This window comes from Acinonyx jubatus, chromosome D4, assembly GCF_027475565.1.
Source record: "Acinonyx jubatus isolate Ajub_Pintada_27869175 chromosome D4, VMU_Ajub_asm_v1.0, whole genome shotgun sequence".
Taxonomy (NCBI): domain Eukaryota; kingdom Metazoa; phylum Chordata; class Mammalia; order Carnivora; family Felidae; genus Acinonyx; species Acinonyx jubatus.
Genome location: NC_069391.1, coordinates 5,206,049 through 5,228,426, shown reverse-complemented (window position 1 = coordinate 5,228,426; position 22,378 = coordinate 5,206,049). Strand labels below are relative to the sequence as shown.

The 22,378-nt window shown below is 45.8% G+C and overlaps 1 protein-coding gene across 7 annotated transcripts in view; it reads left to right on the top strand.

Moving 5' to 3' along the window:
* NUP214 (nucleoporin 214) overlaps positions 1 to 22,378 on the top strand; it is a 93,728-nt gene that overhangs the window by 54,908 nt on the left and 16,442 nt on the right. For 6 of the 7 annotated variants that reach the window (XM_027035410.2, XM_027035411.2, XM_027035408.2 and 3 more), the window contains 5 exons: positions 1,083 to 1,161; positions 3,747 to 3,837; positions 6,108 to 6,169; positions 8,260 to 10,101; positions 12,103 to 12,173. In XM_027035410.2, the coding sequence (XP_026891211.2) occupies positions 1,083 to 1,161; positions 3,747 to 3,837; positions 6,108 to 6,169; positions 8,260 to 10,101; positions 12,103 to 12,173 (2,145 nt within the window). The remainder of the gene's footprint in view (positions 1 to 1,082; positions 1,162 to 3,746; positions 3,838 to 6,107; positions 6,170 to 8,259; positions 10,102 to 12,102; positions 12,174 to 22,378) is intronic. The other variant, XM_027035412.2, reaches the window with a different exon arrangement.

Sequence of the window (22,378 nt, the reverse complement as noted above, 5' to 3'; positions counted from 1 at the left end):
TGTTTGGGTGATTTGGGCGTGTGATTTACTTTCATTGAACGTTACCTTCAATAACCCACACGACAACCGTGTGCGGTAGAACGGGGCAGGTGTGTATATGTGTTTCCCTAATGAGAACCTGAGGCACAAGTGACCGGTGCAAGCTCACATGATTAGGAAATGCTGGAGCCAGAGCTGGAGGCCGGCTTTTGTACCTTCTTCCCTCTGTGGCTTGTACATCGTACCTTTCAGGATCAATGCTTTGGCGGGGTGGCTTCTCCAGCTCTCTCCGGCAATCCCTGTTTTCGGAGCTTGCGTACACAGTGGTATCCCTTACGTCTATGCTTAGGCTTTTGCCTGATGAGCACCGTCTTTTACAAAAATCTTGTAAACAGTTATATAGTAAACAGTTAATCCAGAAGAAAACAATTGGAGACAGCTGGCAGATAGATCAAGCTATCCCTGAAACCTTCCCTGAGAAGACCTGGTTTCTCTGCCACTCTCACCTGTCTCTGAGAGGAGTAATTTCACATTGTGTTTGAGATTGAACCTCACAACTTGCCTCTCGTGAGTTCTCAGCATGGCTCTCTGATCGTTACAATGGCATTTAAGCGTTTAACATTTGGTCCTTCTTCTGGAGGTTTCTGTGTTGACCTTGGAGAACACAAGGGTAAGCAGAAGTCATAACCAATAAGAGTAAAGGAACATTTGCTGGAGATGGAGAAGTTGAACAGTTCCACTTTTTAATTTTATTATACGTGTACTGAGAGCCAGAACCCATTTCATTCATTTCCTTATTCATTACCGGATGTTCCGGTGCCTCCTATGTGCCAGGCACTGTGCTGGATGCTGGGAAAATAGCCACAAGCTAGGTAGGCAAGACTGTATTCTTGGAGCTTGCAGAATATTCCATGCTCTGATATACTCTTACACACGATAAGCATTTAAACATACTGACTTTGGATTATAAGGTTTTTAAGAATTAAACTAAATGAAAGTGTATGCTTGCTTACTTTTAAATTATGTTCTCATTTTATGTGTTTCTTTATTCTAAAGGATGGTTAATGTTTTCACATGCATGTTCTGCCTGTGTTCTGTTACAGGGATCTCTAATAAATTCCCTAAAGCCGTCGGGGCCCATGCCAGTGTCCGGTCAGTTGTCATCTGGTGATAAAGCCTCAGGTCAGTTTGCATTTTCATTTTAGTGAAAATCAAGGTGAAAGAAACCCTCCACAAGAGAGTTTAGTATTCTAGATCACAGAGGCCGCTGACGTAGGAAATCAAGTAAAGAGATATTTGGAAGGCTTCAGTCAATGAAGAATGTCCAGGAAATCCGCGAGCCCTTCATCAGCCCTGCAGACTTCTGAAATTTGAGCGCAGTAGGAGAAAAATCTTCCTTAAAATGCTTTTCCTGAAAAGGAGCAATTGTGTTGTCTTCACTGGCCTTTTGCTGGATAATCAAAGTTACGGGAGGGGAGTGCAACTCGAGCTGTATTCTTCTACTAAAAGGACTGAAAAGTCCTCTTGGTTCACAGTGGTCATTCAAAGCTTGCAAAATGCAGAAAGGAAAACAGATCTGTGGTAATGGAAAAATTTCAGAGTAGACGATAGTGATGTCAGTGTCCCGATTTTATGGCTTCACACAGTTCCCAGTACCCATTCGAGCTGAGTTATCCTTAGCGCAGATTAGTAGTTTTTACAGTCACCGTCAGTGCTTTGACCAAGGGGTCCACATTGCCCAAACCAATCGAAGCAGAAGAGCTCTCTTGGGTAGATGCTGATGATGCGGGGTCTTCGCAGCATCCCCTCCCCTTGGCCCCTTCTTTACGGCCCCTTTACGTGGCCTGTGTTCCTTTCGGCTTCTGGGGCCCCGTGCCGCCCACGGTTCTGCGTGTATGCCACTCCCTGGGCTCCGGCTTTTGTTTTCGCTCATGCTCCCAGCTGGGTGTCCGGGCAAATTCCGTCAGAGACCGAGCCGCCCGCTGTCCGAACATCGTCTTCTCCTCAGCTGCACAGTCGTTCTGCCTTTCTCTAGAATCGAAGGCTGGATATTGGGTTCATCTTCAGTAAATAGGCCTTGCACTCGTTAGTGCGTACCCCTCAGTTGTCCAGAATGTGGATTAGTGCAGGACTGGCTGTTACCGGGCGGGCTTTCCAGGGGAGGGAGCCGTGTCTCCCTTCTTGACTGGGATCTGAAGTTTTCAGTTAGAAGAAAATTCCGTGAGGATTATTAAGGATTCAGATTAAGAAGCTGGTTTCCACTTCTGGCTAATGTTTTGGAAAGTTTTGAAAGACCATACATCCCAGCCTCTTCAAGGCCCACCTTAGAGAGCTTTTTGTCCCTCCTGAACTTAAGAACCAAGGAAGTCTAAGAAATTTTGCTTCACCTACATCTTAAACAGCTAGCGGGACTTGCAAAGATATTTCTGATGTGCATCATTCAGCGGTGATTGTGAAATCCTGTCTTTCATTGCTAGACGTTTACTTGTGTTTTCACATGCTGGATAACCAAAGGAAAAGGACGTCTGAGGGTAGAAAAATCTCCCTGAAGATACTGTCTCCAAGTTTGCAAAATAGTTCTCTTATTAACTAAGAATGGAAGTACCTTTGTTGTCTTTCTGATTATAAAACTACCGTAAATGCACAAAACCCATCTGCAGTGAAGAGACCTATAAGGTAGAAAGTGAACGCTGCCTCTTAAATTCGAGTTCCGGAAATAACCACCCTTAATTTAATCTGCGTGTCTGCAAGGTTACTTCGGTGTTGTTTTTCAAACAAAAATAGGTGTATCCTGTATCTGTTGATTTGTAACCTGGTACCTGCCCTCCCCCCATTACAATACATACTCTGTTCATCTTTCCAGATCTGACACCGCTCTACGTCACTTGTCTTAATTGCAGCCGAGGACCTGCACCCTGTTAAGTTTTACCAGTATTGTGCTGATAGTTGAGATCGTTTCTGATTTTTCAAGATGATGACCAAGGTTGCACAAAATACCCTTATACACACCGCATTGCTTTATAGTAGCTTTAAAAATTCTCTACCCTGTACTCATTTGAGGAGAATGTCCTTTTTTTTTTTTTTTTTTTTTTTTTAAACGTGTGATTTGGTTTGGGCTTTTTAAATGTAGCGTTCCCTGTTCTTCCCCCTCTTAAAGTGGAGCAGTAGGGGGAAAACTGAAGATAATACCCCAGACTGTTAATGAGTAGTTACAGTGAAATTGAACCTAGGGAAGAGAATGGATTGCACTTTTAGCTTTGCTGTGTGGCGATACTCACGTATGACCTTTGTAATTTTTTTAAAAAAGCCGTTATTTGTTAAACATAAAACCATCCACTCTGAGAAATACAGAAATGTAGGGAGAAAGCAAATGGTCATGAAGTCACTACTCAGAGATATTTCACATACTAACCTATTTCTCTTTGGGTTTTTTTTTTTTTTCCTTCAGTGTATATTTCCATAATTCTAAAACTTCATTATAAATTCTCATAAAATTATAAAACTGCTTTCAGTGGTTTCAATTTAAACTACCCTCGAATTCTTTTGGCATCTTTTCCGGAGGGGAGAGCGTGGCCTGTTTTGGTTTGGAGTTAACACTGACAGAGCCGGCGAGCAAGTAAGTTCATGGGCCTCGATGCCGACCTGACCTGTCGGAGAGCACGGTGAGGCCCACAGGCTGGACCTGCAGAGAATAACAAACTGGAACGGTGTTTCTAACAGCTTTCTTGTCATGTTCTCATTTTTTTTTTTTCTTCCCATAATTTCAGGGCCAGGGGCATCCAAGATAGAAACAGCTGTGACTTCTACCCCATCTGCTGCTGGGCAGTTCAGCAAGCCTTTCTCATTTTCTCCATCAGGGTCAGTAACAAACTTAATTTTTGTGGCAGATCGCCAGCAACCGTATAGGTAGCTTCCCCAGTTTTACCGTCAGTAGGTATATGTATCTGCTTATTAAATGCATATGAATGAGCCCAGAGCTCTTACCACCTTCAGTAACACATATGATGTCAGCAACACTAGCTTATCATCCTCGTGCAGGTCTGCACTTGACCCTCGAACAACGGGGCTTTGAACCGCATGGGTCCGCTCCCACGCGGATTTTTTTCCCATAACTTCCGGTAATACCATGGATGTATTTTTCCTTTGGTTTTCTCTGTAATATTTTTCTTAGTTTACCGTATCGTAAGAAGGCAGCGTGTCGTACACATAACATGGGTCAACCAACTGTTGGTGATGTCAGTGAAGCTTCCGGTCAGCAAGAGGCTATTAGTGGTTAAGTTTTGGGGAGTCAGAAGTTTTAAGTGGATTTCCAGCTGCATGGGGGTGGGGGCCCCTGATCCCTGCCTTGTTCAAGGGCCAACTGTATTTCCCATTTTCCGTCCCAAGTGTATACATGTGTTAGTATAGATGTATTTGTTTTGTTTTCTAGGGTTAGCCTCCTTTTCTTTGAGCAGTGGGTCTGTGTCAGATTCTGTGGTTGGTCTTCTAGCTTATGACACTGACCTCTTTGCGTTCTGACGCCATCTGGGGGCTGGGGGTGACATTGAGATTGGCTTTCCTGCTCGAGAGGGCGCTACATTCCACTGAGAGGAGGTGGTGAAGGACCACAGCCCTTTGGAAATCTGGGTCTTGTGGAGATAAGGGGAAATGTTCCTGTCCCATTTCTTTAAGAATAATGATGACTGTACCTGTAAAGTTGAGTCATTTTGAAAAATGGAAAGTCTTCCGACCGTCATTCCACGGGAGCCTTGATTCGCCTCACAGGGTGGGTGCCTTTGTTCTGTGCCCGAGGCACTTCTGTTGAACCCCGTGAAGGGGGCCGGAGCGTCCTCCTCCTCCCGGAGGGGAGCTGGGCTCTGTGGAGCGGAGATAAAAACCTGTCCAAAGGTTTTTGGCCGTGGAAAGCCTGCGTGCTCAGGTCCGGTAGAAAAGCCTCTGAAGCCCTTTCACTTTGTGCTCTTGGGACTGGAATTCTGCTTCCCAGTCTCTCCCCCGATGTCATTGTTTCCTGAGTGTCCTTCAGCCATAACACGTCAAGAGCGAGAGGGGGTTAGAGTAGAATTCGAGGGGGAAATTATCAGATTACTTTTTCTTTAATGTAAATCGTTGTTTTCTCCTCTCAAAGATCGTTGGAGCCACTTTGAGAGAGTAGGTTGGCGCCGGGAGTTATTGCTTCTTTTACAAACACTTAACAGTCTTCGCTGCTGCAAACGGATACTCTTCTTCCCATTTTTAAAATAAGGTGAAAAGGTTTGGGTCCCCGGGTCAGTGGCTCACCTCTGTTAGATAAACTTTCGTCACCAAGGTTGAGACAAAGAAAGGATTATTTCTTGTAATGTGATAAAATGCTTCTAACACATCTTCTTGGATGGTTTTTGTCCATTCGAGGGAGGCACTGATGGGTAAGCAAAACCTAAGTCCTTACAGTACTTACTGTATTTGCTGTGCTTGGCCCCTGATGCCTTAGAACTGTAGTTTTAAATTTGCCATTTGAACTTTTATCACAGTGGGTCATCTCTTCTCATTCCCGCTTGTGCCGAATTTCTCCTTTGACCGTGGTGTCTTGACTTAGGTCAAGACATCTGAGGAAAATCTACGTTAGGAGAGAGAGAGAGGTTGATAGAGGGAGTCCACAAAGGTTTCGGACCGGATTTTCCCAGCCGAGGGCTCAGAGTTCGTGCTCTCCTCCACGTCCCCTAGCGGCATGGCGTGCTCCCGATGAGCCCTTTGATCTCGGGGTGGGTTCTCAGGGGTTCTCCCTGACCAGCCGGCTCCCTTGCCTCCGTCCCGGGGCAGACGGTCTGCCCCAGCCACCGTGCCCACGCCCCCACGCCCGGAGCATCTCCGTCACTGCTTAGGTTTCCGCACCACGGGTCCCCACCCAGGCTGCAGAGCCCAGCCAGGGCCTCCTGGCCTCGCCCACCGATTGCCGCTCCCCGCCTCGAGATCTTGGAGCGGCTTCCTGCCTCTGAGATCCACGCTTTTACTCTGCTGTCGTTTATCGTCTCGGTTGTGAGTGCCTACGAGCAGATCGATTGTACAAATGAGTTGTGAACGTAACATTAAGAAGGGCAGGATTGTGCCTTCGGTGTTTGTTCCTCTTTAACCTCTCTCCTTGCGCTCCCTAGGACTGGCTTTAATTTTGGGATAATCACACCAACCCCGTCTTCTAATGTCACTGCCGCACAAGGTACAGTCTCTCCCTGCACGGCGCAGCGTTTCTTTTGTGTTTTCTCTAAACAGGTGCTGGGTTTTTGTACAGATGTGTTGACATTTTCCTTGCTGCTGAGTCTTGCTTAAAGCATCTGCAGCAAGTTTGGTGTTGACAGTGTGCCTTCGAAATAAGCCGCATTTAAGAAACTAAAGGGGAGGACTCCTGTTGACTTTTTAAATTCAGAACAAGGAACGGATTTGCTTCTGGGAAAGCAAGGCTGTGCTTTAAATGCGGATGTTAACATGTGAATTAGAATTCCTTTCTCCATCTGCTCATCCTCACAAGACTGGATTCGTCTTCTCTCCCGGATAACCTGTCGGCAAACACACTCGTCCTTCTGTGTGTTGTTACATAGCCATCAACCGACATCTTTTTAATGGTTGAGAGAATTTGAGGACCTGTAAAGAAACCAAATGTATTTTTTAAGTGCCTTCTAGCTCTCCGTTTAAAGAACTAAGTTTATTTTTCCTTTATTTGAAAAAGCAAGCTCTTCCTATGAAAGTGATATATTCTAAAATCACATGCCGTACCCCTCAGGTTCTGTATTTCTTTTGTGTTTCCTCTTCTGCTTCATTTCCTTTAACACAGGCTCTTACGAATTTTCCAGTGTTACTGGAAGTCTTATATGAATGTCACGTGTTAATGGCCACATAGTTTCTGTGATTTATTGAACCCATTTACCTGCCGAATATTTAGGTTGTTTCCAGATTTTCCCTATAACGAACAACACACTGACTGTCTTTCCTCCGTTCGCTCAACAAGCTTGTTTTGAGCGTGTCCTCTGTGCCAGCTCGAGTGGAGGAAGTTTTGGGAAAAAAGGGGTCCCTTAAGATCTGGGGGCAGATTGGGGGCTGAAAGCACAGCAGACTCCCTAAACCTGGTTTGTCTGTGGCACTTAAAGGGTTGATGGTCTCCTTCCTTCCTTTCTTTCTAGAATAGTGATTGTTTAAACTGTTTTTGTAACCTTTGCCCACTTAGATGTGGCAGAATACCCCCGAGGCTCATCTTCTCCCCTGTCCCACTTTCCAGAGCAAAACAACTCCGTGATCTAAAAGGATTAAGAGGAACAAAATAATAATCGGCGGAGGTCATAAGTCAGACAGTAGGGAAATGCAGTGGTAATTCTGTAAACATTTGAATCACTACGAGACTAGACAACGATCCAGAACCATAGGCAGCTCCGTAACAGCAGTGATACAACAGCAGTGATACAATAGGAAATGGCCCCCGGGGAGTTGGGGCCCTGCGGCCTTCCCAAGAATTTGTGACAGCCAGACTTCTTAAAACAACATGGAGTTAGAAATATCCGTAAACACTGCAATAGACCAATTTTACTTCGTAAACTAAAAAATTGGGTTACTTTTGTTTATCGACTACTTACTGTTTGACCAGACCTTTACCTGTATTTCATTCTATGTTTATAACAGCTCTTTGAGGTAGCTACTCTTACTACACTTATTTTCCAAATGGGGAAACTGAGGCCCAGAGAGGTAAAGTAGCTTGTCCAGAGTGGTGCAGCGAGCAAGCGGCGGAGCACCCGGCTCCAGAGCCCGTGCCCTTCACCAGGAGGCCACACTGCCTCTGTAAAAGTGCTCACTAGGAAGTAGCCCTTTGTTGTGCATAAAAATAGTTGTCTGTGGACTGACACTTTCTTAGTCCGTAGAAAACACAGCAGGAATTTCCATGTTGGATCAACTCCCGGCCTACCGGGAGGTCCATAGGCGAGCACCGCGTCACAAATGTTCTCGAGGAAAGCGCACCCGGGGCAAACGAGACAAGATACCTTTTTTTTCTCTTTTGGGAGAATACTGTGAATTTCCTGTATTCAGACGGTGCTGTGCACTTGCTGTGACGTAACGGTCACGAAAAGGACATTTGCCTTCCTCACCCGTGCGAGCTAACTCAGAGCGAGCGCGCCTGTGAAGAAGCCTTCACTCTGTGTCCCCGAGGAAAAGCGCTGTGGTTGAACATCTGTTCCTACTGTATCGAGGGGAGACCGGGCTTGGGATGTGATGGGTCGTGTTGCGCTAAATCCAACCCATTTTCTCATTTCTATTTCTTGCTAGGGGCAGCACCCCCCACTAAAGAGCCAAACCAGCTCGACGCGTTCCCGTTTGGTGGGGGAGGCAAACCCTTCTATGAGACGGTTCCTGAAAGCTCGCCGCCCTCGGGGATGACCGCATCAACCACCACTGGAGCCACCGCTGCCTCTCCAGCAGAGTCTGCGCCTTCAAGCAGCAGACCTGTGGCCCCTTCTGGAATCGCTCTCTCCACCACCTCTAGCAAGCCGGAACCCCCGCCATCCAAGTTGGGAGAGCTTCTGTTTCCGAGTTCTTTGGCTGGAGAGACTTTGGGCAGTTTTTCAGGACTGCGGGTTGGCCAAGCAGATGATTCTACAAAGCCAGCCATGAAGGCTCCATCCACAGGCCTGACTAGCGCACAGCCAACCAAGACTTCAGCCGTCCCCTCGGGGTTTAGTTTTACCAGCCCTCCCGTGTTAGGGAAGCACGCAGAACCTCCTGTGACCTGCTCTGTGACCGCAGCCACAGGGGCCCCTCCGGCAGCCACCGCCAGCACGGGCACTAGCAGTCCCTCGACTGGCATTTTCGGCGCTCTGCCCGTAGCCAGTGCGGGATCCTCTGGAGTTCTGGGTTTCGGTGGGCTGTCCCTAAGTGGTAGCAAGACTAGTTTTTCCTTCGGAAGCCAACAGACGAGCAGTACAGCGCCCCCACCTGCCCCACCGTCAGCCACAGCTGCCGCTCCCCCGCCTACGTTGTTCCCCATGATGTCGTTTGGTAGCCTCCTGAGTTCAGGGTCTGCTCCCACCCTGCCCGCGTCCTCTGGTAAGAGCGCGGAAGAGGCCGCGTCCTCGGCCTCATCCGAGAAGCCGGACAACGGCGACGCCTCGGCGTCCGCGACCTCGCTTCTGGGGCAGCCACCGTCAGCCCCGCTTCCCCAGGCTCCTCCGCAGACTTCTGACCCGGTTAAAAAAGAACCTGCTCTGGCACAGCCCGCAGTCAGCAGCCCGGGCCCCGCAGCGTCCGGCGGCGGTCTCGCGACTCCTGCCGCGGAGGCCACACCAGCGGCCCCCGCGGGCCCTGACGTCAAGACGGAACTGGCCTCCCCCGCTTCCACGCTCTCGGCTCCCGGGCCGCCTGCCGCCGCCGCGGCTACCCTCCCGGGCGCGGTCCCCGTGGCCGTTGAAACCCCAGGTCCCCCCACGACCTCCAGCTCCGTTTCCGGCGCTGCTCCGAGCCCGGCCGCAGAGACCGCGGCGTTTGGGACCGCCACCTGCGGCTCTTCTGTCTTCGCTCAGCCGCCCGCCGCCAGCTCCAGCTCCGCTTTCAGTCAGCTCGCCGGCCCCGCCGCCACCGCCCCGTCCGCCGCCCCCGTGTTCGGGCAGGCGGCCGCCGGCCCCGGGCCGGGCCTGTTCGGGCCACAGGCGGGAGGCGCGGCCGCCGCCGCCGCCGCCGCCGCCGCCGCCACGCCGCCCGCCAGCAGCTCCGGCTTCGGCGGTCCCGCTTTTGGCGCGTCGGCCACCGGGGTGTTCGGACAGACGACGTTCGGGCAGACCCCGGCCTTCGGGCAGTCGACGAGCAGCCCCGCCAGCGTCTTTTCCTTCAGCCAGCCTGGGTTCAGCTCGGTGCCCGCGTTCGGTCAGCCCGCGGCCTCCACCTCGGCGTCTACCAGCGCGAACGTCTTCGGTGCCTCCTCCAGCACCAGCAGCTCCAGCTCCTTCTCGTTCGGACAGTCCTCTGCCAACACAGGAGGGGTGCTGTTTGGCCAAAGCAACCCTCCCGCGTTCGGGCAGAGTCCCGGCTTCGGGCAGGGAGGCTCCGTGTTTGGTGGCACCTCGGCCGCCACCACGACCACGTCATCTTCTGGGTTTAGCTTTTGTCAAGCTTCAGGTAAGAATTTACGGAAGACTCTGACCTCTCTGTCATTTGGAATATTTGCGGGGGAAGGAAACAAAAAACAAAAAAAAACCTGTATTGCCTTTGAGTTAAAAGAAAAGGGAAAACAAGAAATGCAAAAGGGCGGTTGGAGCACCGGCGGCCTCGCGACTTTCCTTGGCCTCGTCACCATAGCTGCAGCTGGGCTGCTCGGCAGATTCTCCCGTTAGCCAGTTCCATGGGGAAGAACACAGGCGTCTTTAGCTTAAGGTCCTGGCAAATAACAAACGGCTCATAAAGCTGAACCTTTAAATCTGGAAGTTGCTTTGGAGGCTATTCCGTCCCAAACCGTCAAGGCTCGAGGAGACCCATCTAATGTCATGAGGTGCTAATCGTGGAGCCAGAACCAGACTCCGGGGTGCCTCGTCCTAGTTCACTGCCCTGCCAGCGTTTCCTATCCTGCCTCCTCTGACACCTTCTTGCTTGCTAGAAGGGCAGATACTTACATTTGAAAAGGGTTTTTTGCCTGTTTTCAGCGTACTTTAAAAAAGAAACAACAACCCATATCTTTAAATGTTCCTTTTTTTTTTTTTTTTTAAGTTTGTGTATTTATTTATTTTGAGAGAGAGAGAGCGCGCAAGCAGGGGAGGGGCAGAGAGAGGAAGAGAATCCCAAGCAGACTCCGCACCGTCAGCGCAGAGCCTTGACGCGAGATCGTGACCTGAGCCGAAACCAAGAGTACAACACTTAACCGACTGAGCCACCCGGGCACCCCTAAACGTTACTACTTTTTAAAGTAAAACATAACCCACTGTTGCGTGTCCATTTCAGCTGCTTTCACTTCCACAAGTTATCAACAGGACAATTTGAGAATATTTTCTAAGTTTCAATTTCTAGTAATTATCTAAGGAAAGGCAATTTCTTCAGCAATTAGGCCGCAGCGGGGAAACAGGGATTAATGATTTCTTGGTGGGCAAGAGTATAAGTGACTGCCCATTCGTTCACTTGGTGATGATTTATTTGCAGATGGTTTATAATTTATTAGCAAGGGAATTTAGTCCGTCCGTCCTTCCTTCCTTCCTTCCTTCCTTCCTTCCTTCCTTCCGCAAATGTTTGTTAAGCTCCCGCCGGGTTCAGCTCCAAGGACAGACAGAGTGCCGAAAGACAGTTCTGAGCTCCACCTGCTGCCCTGTCAGGAGGCCGGCCTGAGTTCTGGGGAATGTGCTCATGTGGTGTCGCAAGGGGGAAAGGCCTGGGGAGGCTTAAAGAGAAGGGTGTTCAGCATGCTCTTGGGAGCATCCTTTTCTCTGCAGTCTGAACTTGACAGTCCCTCAGGCACAAGTATAATCAAACTGTTCAGACGCCAAGTATGAACCATTGAAGCAATCTTCTTTCATCTAGTAACAATGTGGAAAGGTACCTGAGCAGTCTGCTCCAGCCCTGGTGGAGGAATTAAGCCTTGCCTGAGCTCACCTACCTAGAGATCAGTGACAGGGATGACCATGGAACTCCCGTCCTCCAGCTCCTTGGCTCGGGCTCTTTGGTTGCTAACATGCAGGCCCGCCTGGTTTTCCCAGGCCCAGTTCATAGCAGCACCTCAGCCCTGTTACGCCACCTAGAAGAAAGAGGAAGTACCTCAGGAGAACCTGGCGTTTGAGATCAGAGGAAACCAAGGAGTAAAAACATTTGTGACGTTAAGTCAGTCACTGGAAAGACTCCTTGACCGCAAAGTAAGGAAAAGCTATCCTGAGCGTGGCCCACCGTACCAGCCTGGGCTTTGGCAGGAGACAAGGATTCAGTGTTCAGGATTTGGGAATTTACAGTCTAATAAAACGTTCACGATGACCCGAGAAAGGCCTTCATTACTCATAATTTTCTGCATTGCCTATATAGGAAAACAGATTTTATTCCTGAGTCCATTTGTTATCCGGTATCTTAGAATGCCATCTGAAAACAAAATACTTGATGTCGTAAAAGACTCATCCAAATTAAACTTGTTTTCTTCTTATTTTCCAGGTTTTGGGTCTAGCAACACTGGTTCTTTGTTTGGTCAAGCAGCCAGTACGGGCGGGACAGTCTTCGGCCAGGTAAATGATGTATGTTTGCCTCCATTCGTGTCAACACGTGTCAGACCCATCCACGTTGTTCCCACACAGTGTAATCGGTTCGTACTGTGTGTCGAACGCCAGCAAACGGCCTCACATGGTTCTCAAGCTCTGCCTTCTTTTGCTCCCTTGGGGACACGGAAGTCTCAGCCTCTGATTCGAGAGAATCGCTACAATTTTGAGCCCCCCTTTTTTTGACAGTCCTCTAGGAGAGCACTTTAAAAGCACAGTGCGTGAGTTCTATCAATCTTCTGCCTGTTCTGCTAGGCCAGGGGTTGACCTACAGTTCGTGGGCTGAAATCGGCTCCTCGGCCTTGTGGTGTTTTGTTTTTTGTTCTTTGTTGTTCTGGTTTTTTTTTTTTTTTTAAGGTCCTTGAGCTAAGAATAGTTTCTACCTTCTTAAATGGTTGTTTAGACAAAAAGAATAATTTTGAACAGAAGCCACGTATGGGCCCTCAACTAAGCTGTATGTCCTCGTTTCGGTGACCTGAGTTGCTTCAGTGTGTCTAGCTGTTATCTGTGTGTGCACACGATTTTGAGGGCTTTACACAGATTGACTCACGTCATCGTTAGTGCCTCTCTAAGGGAGGTGCCGTTATTATCCCCGTTCCACCCATGAAAGCAGCAGGGCCCGGAGGAAATGCGTTGTTACATCACATGCCAGCTGCTTTCAGATCAGAATAAAGAAAGATACTCTGATGTATCAGATGCGATGGTGGCTTTCCAAAGGTGGTTTGGTATTTGCCTGTTAATTAATGAAACAGCAGGCATATTAGATGTTTCTTCCACATCTTCCAGAAGGGGTTTTCTTCATCATCCTTTTCCTCTGAAGACTAGGCTCTGCCCTAGTCCGTGATCTTTGGCACGTCGGAGCCGGTAACGGCAGGTTAAGTCATTTAAACCAGGTTCCTCGCCGGACGTGGCTAAACATGGCAGACAAAACATAAAAACCATAGTTGGAAAAGCACTGGGCAGCTGACAAGGTGTTTCACGAAGGAAAATGAGTACCTGTGGAAGTGATCGGAGCGTAAGAGCCAGTTGTGCCATGAGGGCATTTAGTCATCTGAGAAAATTATCATTTCCTATTTTAATAGTTGCAGAGGACAGAGGGACAGAGATCACGGAGATGTGCACAAAGTGGGGAGTATAAAAGGGACCCTCCCCCAAGGCAAGCCGGGACTCCAGATTCACTGGTTTCAGCTTGCGAATGTGGCCCGACAGGATCGTGGGATGGTGATGTCTGCACATGTCCGGCAGAAGCAGCACCGACCCCGTTTGACAAAAAGCGACTTAACTCTGGGCCTTGGACGCTTTGTAAGGACATTGATTCCCATGCCTAAATGAGTCAGTCACAAAAGGAAACAAGGAACTGTGAGCAAGGGCCAGAATACACATCAGACATACATTTGTGAAGACTCCTAGACTATAAAGCAGCCATCGTTTTACGAGTCCAGTAGGAATAAAAGGCAAAATTGAGGATACTAGTAAAGAATGGGAGATAAAGTGTCATAGCTAAATTGAAAAAGAACCACATGGAACTTAATAGAAAATATAATTGAAATTTAAGATCCTGGAAATCTAAAATCTCTAGACCAGCCGAACAGAGTAATAATACGTTGGGACAGAGATCAGCAGACTTTGTGCAAAGGGCTAGATAGTAAATATTTTAGACCTTGAGGGCCACATGTAGTTTCCATCACAGCTGCCTAATGCTACGCAAAAGCAGCCGTAGACCGTAAATAAATGAATGAGCGTGATTATGTTTCCATTAAGTTTTATTTACAAAAACAGGCAGTGGTCTGGATTTAGCCCACGGAACTATATACTTTGGTGACCCTTGAACTATAAAAGGTAGGTCAGATGAAGTTATCTGGCATGCATCATGGAGAGCAAAACAGATGGAAAACGTAAAAGCAAAATCTTAGAAAATTTAACATTTAATCAGAGGAGAAGAGAGAAAGAGAAAGAATGTATGACAGAATTCGAGAAAAAGACACATTTCCAAAACCAGTAGAAAACACTAACCCACAGATTCAAAAATCCAACAAATGCCAAACAATGCGTAAAAGGAAACTGATTACAAGCCCCGTTATACAGAACTATAAAGAAATAACATTAAAAGTGCTCAGGAGAAAAGACGGGTTACCTTCAAAGGGGACGAGTTGGATTCACAGCTGACTTCTCAGCGGTGACAGTGAAAGCCAGAGATGGTCGGTCTACCTGGAATTTCTAGACCTCATGAAAAATACCTTTACAGAGTGAAGGGAAATCAGGACATTTTTCAGACAGATACTGAGAGAATTTATGCCTAGCAGACCTGAAGAAAATTCTAAAAGATACTCTTCAGGCAGAAGGAAAATCTGACTCCACTAAAATTACGGCTCTGCTAATTTTGGGGTAAAGCAAGCCATGAAATAGGAAAATTACAGCCTATAAAACTGACAGAGTAATTGCATTCGGGATATATAAACAATACAAAGCAAAAAGAAAAAAGACAACTACACCCCCACCGAAATGGCTAAAATTGAAAGGGCTGACAATACCCAATATTGGTGAGGGGGTAGAGCGACTAGAAACTCCCACGTGTTGCGGGGGGGGGGGGGGGGGGGGCGCATACATCCGTATAACCACTTTGGAAAAGCACCTGCTACTGTCAAAACTAGATACACAAAATTCCTATTGACCCAGCGTTTCTGCTTCTAGACATGTAACCAGCAGAAACGAGTGCCTTTGTTCACTAGAAGGTATGGATACAAGTGTCCCTAGCGGTATATTCATAGTAACTAAAAACAAGAAATGCATACCAGCTGAAGAACGGATAAATAAATTGTGCTATGTGTATTCAGCGGAATACTATCAAGCAGCGAAATCAAACGTGCCGCTTCTCTACGAGACAAAAGGGGTAAATCCCACAGACGTAGTGTTACGTGAAAGAAGCCAGACACGAGACTACAGGTACCTAAAGAGGCAAATACAGGCGAAACTTTGCATGATAGAAATCAGAAGAGTGATTGGTCTTAGGGCATTAAACATGGGATACAGAGGAGCCTGTTAGACACTAAAACGATGTTTGCTGTCTTGAACGGTTATAATCAGTTACGTGTCAAAACTCATTGAGCTCTCTACGCAGAAAATTGGTGAACTTAAACACAATAGAAAATAGGCAAAAGGTTTTCTAAAAAGAAGATACCGTTGGTTGCACGACATCGTGAGTATACTCGATGCCACTGAATCGTACGCTTAAAACCACTAGAGTCGGTAAGTTTTACGTATATTTTATTACAGTTTGTGTAAAGAAGAAAAAATAAGAGACTATAAAAGCTAAAGGGTAGCCAAAGGACCAAGAAACATACTCAACTTAATTAGCAATACAAATCAAAACAACAAAGAGATCTACACCTATACGACAGCAAAAATTAAAAGCCCAACGATACCAAGTGCCAGCGAATGTGCAGAGCAAAGGAAATTTGCTTCCACCCCTGGTCAGGTTGTGATTTGGTACAACCACCTTCCAAGGTGGCATGATTGGACAAAGACAGGCAGCTCCAACTCCCATGTGTGTGCTTTGAGAGAAACTCAAGAGCATGGGCACCAGGTCATGGGAGTGTTTGTAGCAACTTTGTTATAATAACCAAAAACTAGAAGCATCCCAAATGTTTATCAGTATTCCAGTGGGTAGATGAATTTGTATTATCCTGGCATAGAATTTTATCCAGCTAGGGAAATGAATAAATTGGAGCCACACGGGGGACTCACAGGCATGATGTGGAGCCAAGAGATCTAAAACTTACTGTGATAAACTCCGTATTGGTCACTAGCCCCCCGCCGCCCTACCCATATTCTTCCTTCGCAGAAATTACGTTTGCAGTTGGAGGGGCCAGAAGTTCAAATCAGTTTTTTGTTGTTGTTTTTTTAATTTTTTTTTTTTGCTGATAACAAGGGGCTTTCTGTGTTGCATTTATTGCTGTGTGCTCATTTTGTAGGACTGTGGCTAGCGCATGATGCACACAGTAAAAATGTATGAACTTTCAGATGATAGGAGTATCCTCGGAAAAATCTTAAGGGTAGAAGGTAGATTGTGGCTAGGATACAGAAGACCTTAACTCCTGTTGTAACAGCAAGCAAAATCCATATAGTGGAGAAATCCCACTTACCCTGTGGTTATTCGAATTATCTTGTGCTGTGTAACAAATGACCCCAAAACCTAACAGCATTTATGTATCTCCAGTGATTGATTTTGCTGTTGGCTCAGAACTTAACTAGAGCTCTTGACTAGAACGTCAGCATGTGGCTTCTCCTTGTGGCCTGGGCTTCCTCACAACGTGGTGACTGGATTCCTGGGAGAAATTTCAAGAAAGAAAGGGAGCAGGCAGAAGCCATATAACCTTTTATGACCTCGTCACAAAGCATCACTTGTGTGGCATCCTGGTATTCAAAGCAGTCCTACAATCCCACCCAGCTGTAAAAGGAGGGGAATAGACTTCACCTCCTGCCCTAGAAGAGCTCATGGGTCTAGAAATACTGCTGTGACCATCTTGAGAAAACGGTCTGTCCCGGTGGGACTCAGAGTGGCAGGACGCCTTGTGGAGTTGACTTCCAGAGACGGAAGCCCGACGTAGGTGAGCGTGATGGTGCGGCGGATTCTGGGGCGTGTGTCAGGTCTGGGTTTGGGAAGGTGGAAGGGAGGCCATGCCGCAGATTGAGGAAATGTACTGGCAAGGGAAGAAGCCAGAAGAAATTACTGGCAACGGGGGGGGGGGGGGCAAGCAAAACAAATGACCGATGAGAGCACTACTTCATAGCCCTCCAGTGGCTGTTATTGAACAAAACAAAAACCGAGAAAAACAGGTGTTGACCAGGATGTGGAGAAATCGGAATCCTCACACGAGGCTGGTTGGAATATAAAATAGTATATCTGCTGTGGGAAACGATTTGGTGACTCCTCAAAAAGCTGAGCACAGAACTACCAGATGTCCCGGCAATTCCGCTACTGGGTAGATAGCCGAAGGAATTGAAAGCAGGAAGCCAAAGACACTTGTTCACCAATGTTCACAGCAGTGTTATTCACAATAGCTGAAAGGAAGAAAGCACCCAAGTGTCCATCAACAGATGACTGAATAAACAAAATATGGTTTGTACACACAGTAGAATATTCTTCAGTCCTCCAAAAGGAAGAAGTTCCAAGTCATACTACATGTGGATGGACCCCGAATGCATTATGCTAAATAAAGTAAGCCAGACATAAAAGAACCAATAGTGTATGATTCCACTTGCATGAAGTATTTGCAGTAGGTAAATTCATAGAGCAGGAAAGTAGACCAGAGACCCCCAGTGGCTGTTAGGGAGCGGGAATGGGAGTGATGCTTAATGGTTGAGAATTTGGGTTGAGGTGATGAAAAAGCCTTGGAAATAGACCGTGGTGATGGTTGCACGACAATGTGAATAGAATTAGTGCCCCCGAATGGTATACTTAAGTGGTTAAAATGACAAGATGATATTTTGCCACAATTTTAAAAACTTAATAATGTAATACACCAAAAACCATTGGATTTTATACTTTAAAATCAGTGAGTTGTATGGTATATGGATTATATCCCAATAAAGATGTTAAAAAAAAAAAAAAAAGAACAACAATCAGGGCCTAAAAGACTTGCAAGTACAGTAACTCGTTCAATATAAAAAGCATCCCTATCCACTGACCCCCCACTTTTGTTAAGGGAAAGGAAGTAAAGGCAGGACCAAAAAGCAGAAAGCACTCGCACAGCTGTGTAATCTCTTGTTGCCCAGAACTGCGAAGCAGCAAAAACAAAGGGTGCCCACAATCATATTTTAGAGAACAACCAGAAAAAACCTGTAGATGGTCTAGATACTAGAATTAGCAGGCAGAGACTTTAAAGTAACTGTTGTGCTCAAGGATTTACAGGAAGAGAAAAGAACGGTTGAGTAAGGAATCTCAGCAGAGCATTGGCAAGTACGAAAATAAATAGAAAGTCCTGATCGATATCTGAAGTTTAAATCTAGCGTCTGAAATAAAATAGGATTAGACAGGCATAGCAGCAGAGGGAATACTACAGAAGAACAGGGAACTTGAACAGACATCGGTAGAAACTAGCTAAAATGAAGCTCAGAGTGGGGGCGCCTGGCTGGCTCAGTTAGCAGAGCATGCAACACTTGATCTCAGGGTGGTAAGGCCAAGCCCCATAGTGGGCATGGAGCCTGCTTAAAATAATAAGTGTGTGTGTGTGTGTGTGTGTGTGTGTGTGTGTGTGTGTGTGTGTGTGTATACACACAAATTATTTTTTTTTTAAGTGCAGCTCAGAGAGACTGGGAAAAAAAAAAAAACCTGACAGAACATTAATAACCTGTACAACAGTATCAGGCAGTCCATTGTATGTGTGATCAGGGTCCTTGAAAGAGAGGAGACCGAATGGAATAGGAAAAAAAAAATGTTTGAAGAAAAATGGCCAAGCTTTTCCAAATGCATTGAAAAACAGGGATCCAGAAATCAAAGAAACTGTGAACCCTGCACGGAATAAATGCGAGAAAGCCATACCAACACACATCATAGATCAGCTCCTGAGAACCAAATACAAAACGAAAAATTCAAATGCAGCTAAAAAGACTCAGGACCTAGAGGGAAATAATGTATGGTTATGAGGAGATGTTAAACATGACAACCAGAGTAAAAAGGCAAAAAGATCTTTGCTACCTTGGAATAGATCAGTGGTTCTTAAATGGGATCACTTCTGCCCCTCACCCCTTTGGAGGAATATCACAATTACAATGTCTGGAGACCTGTTTGGTCCTCACGAGTAGGGGATGCTGTCAGCATCTAGGGGTTAGAATCCAGGGATGCTGCTGAACATTCTGTAACCCTCTAAAACAAAGAATTATCCAGCCCAAAATGTCAATAATGCCACTGCTAAGAAACCGTTATGAGAGAAACAAAGATGTCATAGAACACAAAAAAGCACTAGCCGTAAAGGAAGGAAATGTAAAAACTAGACTGCCATCAGAATTACAAAGTGATGCTCATCAAAAGGGTTTGTGATAAAATTAAAGGACAGGGCATACACTGGGGGAAAATATTTACAATACACGTAACAAACAAAGGGCTTCTGTCCAGAATATGTAAAGAAAGCAAAACACGTGGACGGATACTTTACAAAAGAGGGTACACGAATGGCCAATAAGCATGTGAAAACTTGACCACCATTGTTAGTCATCAGAGAGATGCGAATTGGAATCACAATATGACGCTGCTCCGTAGCTGCTAGAATTACTAAAATTTAAGGGCTAACAAAAAGAACGTGGAAAAGATCTAGAGCAAATAGATCTCTTAATGTATCGCTGGTGGGGGTATAAAATGGTAATTTGGAAAACCGTTTGGCAATTTGTCAGTAAGTTAAATATACACTAATGTTACGGTTTAGCAATTCCGGGCGTAGGTATTTACCCAAAAGAGCTGAAAATATCAGTCCATAAAAAAGACTTAAGAATGCTTATACCAATGCATGCAGCAATGTGGATGAATCTCAAAAGGCATGTGTGGATTCTAGCCAGGTCAGTCAGGCAAGACAATGAAATCAAAGGTATCTAGACTGGAAAGGAAGAAGTAAAACTGTATCTGCAGATAACATGGTCAGGTATATATAGAAAATCCTAAGGAATCCACTAGAACACTATTAGAACTAACGAATGGGTGCACAGTTGGAGGATACAAGATCAATACAAAAACAAAAACCTATTTCTACACCTTTGCGATGAACCATCAGAAAATGGATGCAAGAAAATTCCATTTTCTGTAACATCAAAAAGAGTATATAATACTCAGGAATAAATTTAGCAAGTGCAAAACATTCTGAACACTGTAAAACATTGTTTAAGGAAATGCACAATCTAAATAAATGGACATCCAATGTTCATGGATTGGAAGATCACATTTGATGGGTGTTTATTAAAATAGTTTAATTTCAGATAGTTTTAGTACTACAAAGAGAATAAAGCAGGATGACGTGATAGTAATCAGGGAAAAGGATTTAGGTTACATAGTCGGGAGATGCCTTTCTGAAGGAGTCTCATCAATGTCTCTTGTTCCTTTTTACATTTGTTTCTTCGAATTAGGATCGGATCCAGTCCACACATTGGGACTGCATGATAGGTCCCCTGAGTGTCTCGATCTATAGGTGGTGACCCCTCCACGTCCTGCCTCCTTTCGTTGTTTCTCATCATTCGGTTGTTGAATGAAGCAGGTCAATTGTTCTGTAGAATTTCCTGTGGTCTGGTTGCTGACTGCATTCCCATGTTATAGCTCCCAAGTGAACTTGGTCCCCTGTCCTCTGTTACTTCCTGTGAAGTGGGGGTTGGGTCTGGAGGCTTCGGGAGATTCAGGTTTGATTTTTTTTTTCTTTTTGGTAACATTGCAAGGTTGGATCTGGTAACTCCCTATTTAATGATACTAAGGAACTATTGTTAATATTTTAGGCATGATAGTCGTAATAGTTATAGTTTATGTTTTTAGAGATTTATACTAGAAGAATCAATGGTTGAAACGATGTCTAGGATTTGCTTCATACTAATAAAAGGTGAGGGGGGAGTAAATGAGGTATAGATGAAACTCAGATGGAGCACCTGGGTGGTTCAGTTGGTTAAGCATCTGACTTTGGCTCAGGTCATGGTCTCGTAGTTCATGAGTTCAAGCCCCAAATTGGGCTTTGCAGTGTGGAGCCTGCTAGGGATTCTCTCTCTGTCCTTCCCTCATTGTGCGTGCGCTCTCTCTCTCTCTCTCTCTCTCTCTCTCTCTCTCTCTCTCTCTCAAAATAAATAAGCTTAAGAAAAAAGACTCAGCTGGCTGTGAGTTCATTGAAACTGGATAAGTATAGGGTAGGAGCATTGTACTCTTCTGTCTACTTTTTTTTTTTTTTTAAGTTTATTTATTTTGAGAGAGAGAGAATCCTAAGCAGGCTCTGCACTGTCAGTGCAGAGTCCAATGCAGGGCTCGAACTCATGAACCATGAGATCATGACCTGAGCCAAAGTCAGACACTTAACTGACTGAGCCACCCAGGCGGCCCCTTCTACTTTCTGTACACTTTTGAGATTTTCCATAATTTAAAGTTTTAAAAACTATTGTAACTTACTGCAATTAAAATGAATGGAACTCTCTCTAATAACCCATTTATAAGGATGCATTAACTATCAATTCACAGCTACTTCTGCGATCCCCTTCTATTCATTTCTACAGAGAGTCATTATTTCTCAAGTCATAGTTTTACAATGTAGGTTGAAGCATCCAAAATTGCCATCTTTGGGTACAGCAAAAATACCCATAGATTGGCAGTTCATTCAGCCTGATGAATGGAAGCCAGCTAAAAAGTCTGGTGTTTTCTACACGCTGCCTGCGTTCACTGCCATGTTCTTCCTTCCTCGCAAAGCCTGGCTACTAGGTATCAGAGCCTATGCTTTTGTGATTGGATTGGATTCCAGGTTTTCAAACGCTATTACTCATCATTAAATGGTCGTAGTAAAACTCTTACTGTTGTTTCAAAGAGGTTTGGGGAGGGGGGAGAGGAGAGACAAGCAGGTACAATGAGTACATCACTCTCCAGTAAAAATTAGCCTCTCACGTTCAAATACAAGAGACCACTGTAACTAGACCATGGAGGCGGGGGGGGATATGATACAAGATGATGTCAGAGGCGGACAGGGGCCGGATCATGTAGGGTCTTGTGGAATTTTTAAATAGGAGTTTAATGATCTGCCTGCCGCCGGAAAGTGTTACTCTAGATGCTGCGCGAACATGGCTTGTAGCGGAAACAGGACCCCGGCTAAATTGTGTAGTCCAGGGAACGAGTCAGGGTGAGGTGGTTCAGACCAGGGTGGTGGCTGTGCACCGGGGGGGGGGGGGGGGGGGGTGCCCTGGAGGTGTGACTTTTGTAGGGATTACGTAAGTACATGTGAGGTATTTGGAAAAGTACCTAGTATATAGAACGTCCTCAGTCATTGGCCTGTTGTCATCATTGTGAAAATATTAAAAAGCAGCCGTTTTCTGAACATACAGTGATATTCCAGGCACGATTCTAAAGTGCATCACGTTTCTTAGCACACTTAATTCACTCGCCATTTTGTGGGTTGTTTTTTGTTGGGTTTTTTTTTTAATGTTTATTTATTTTGAGGTGTGCAAGAGTA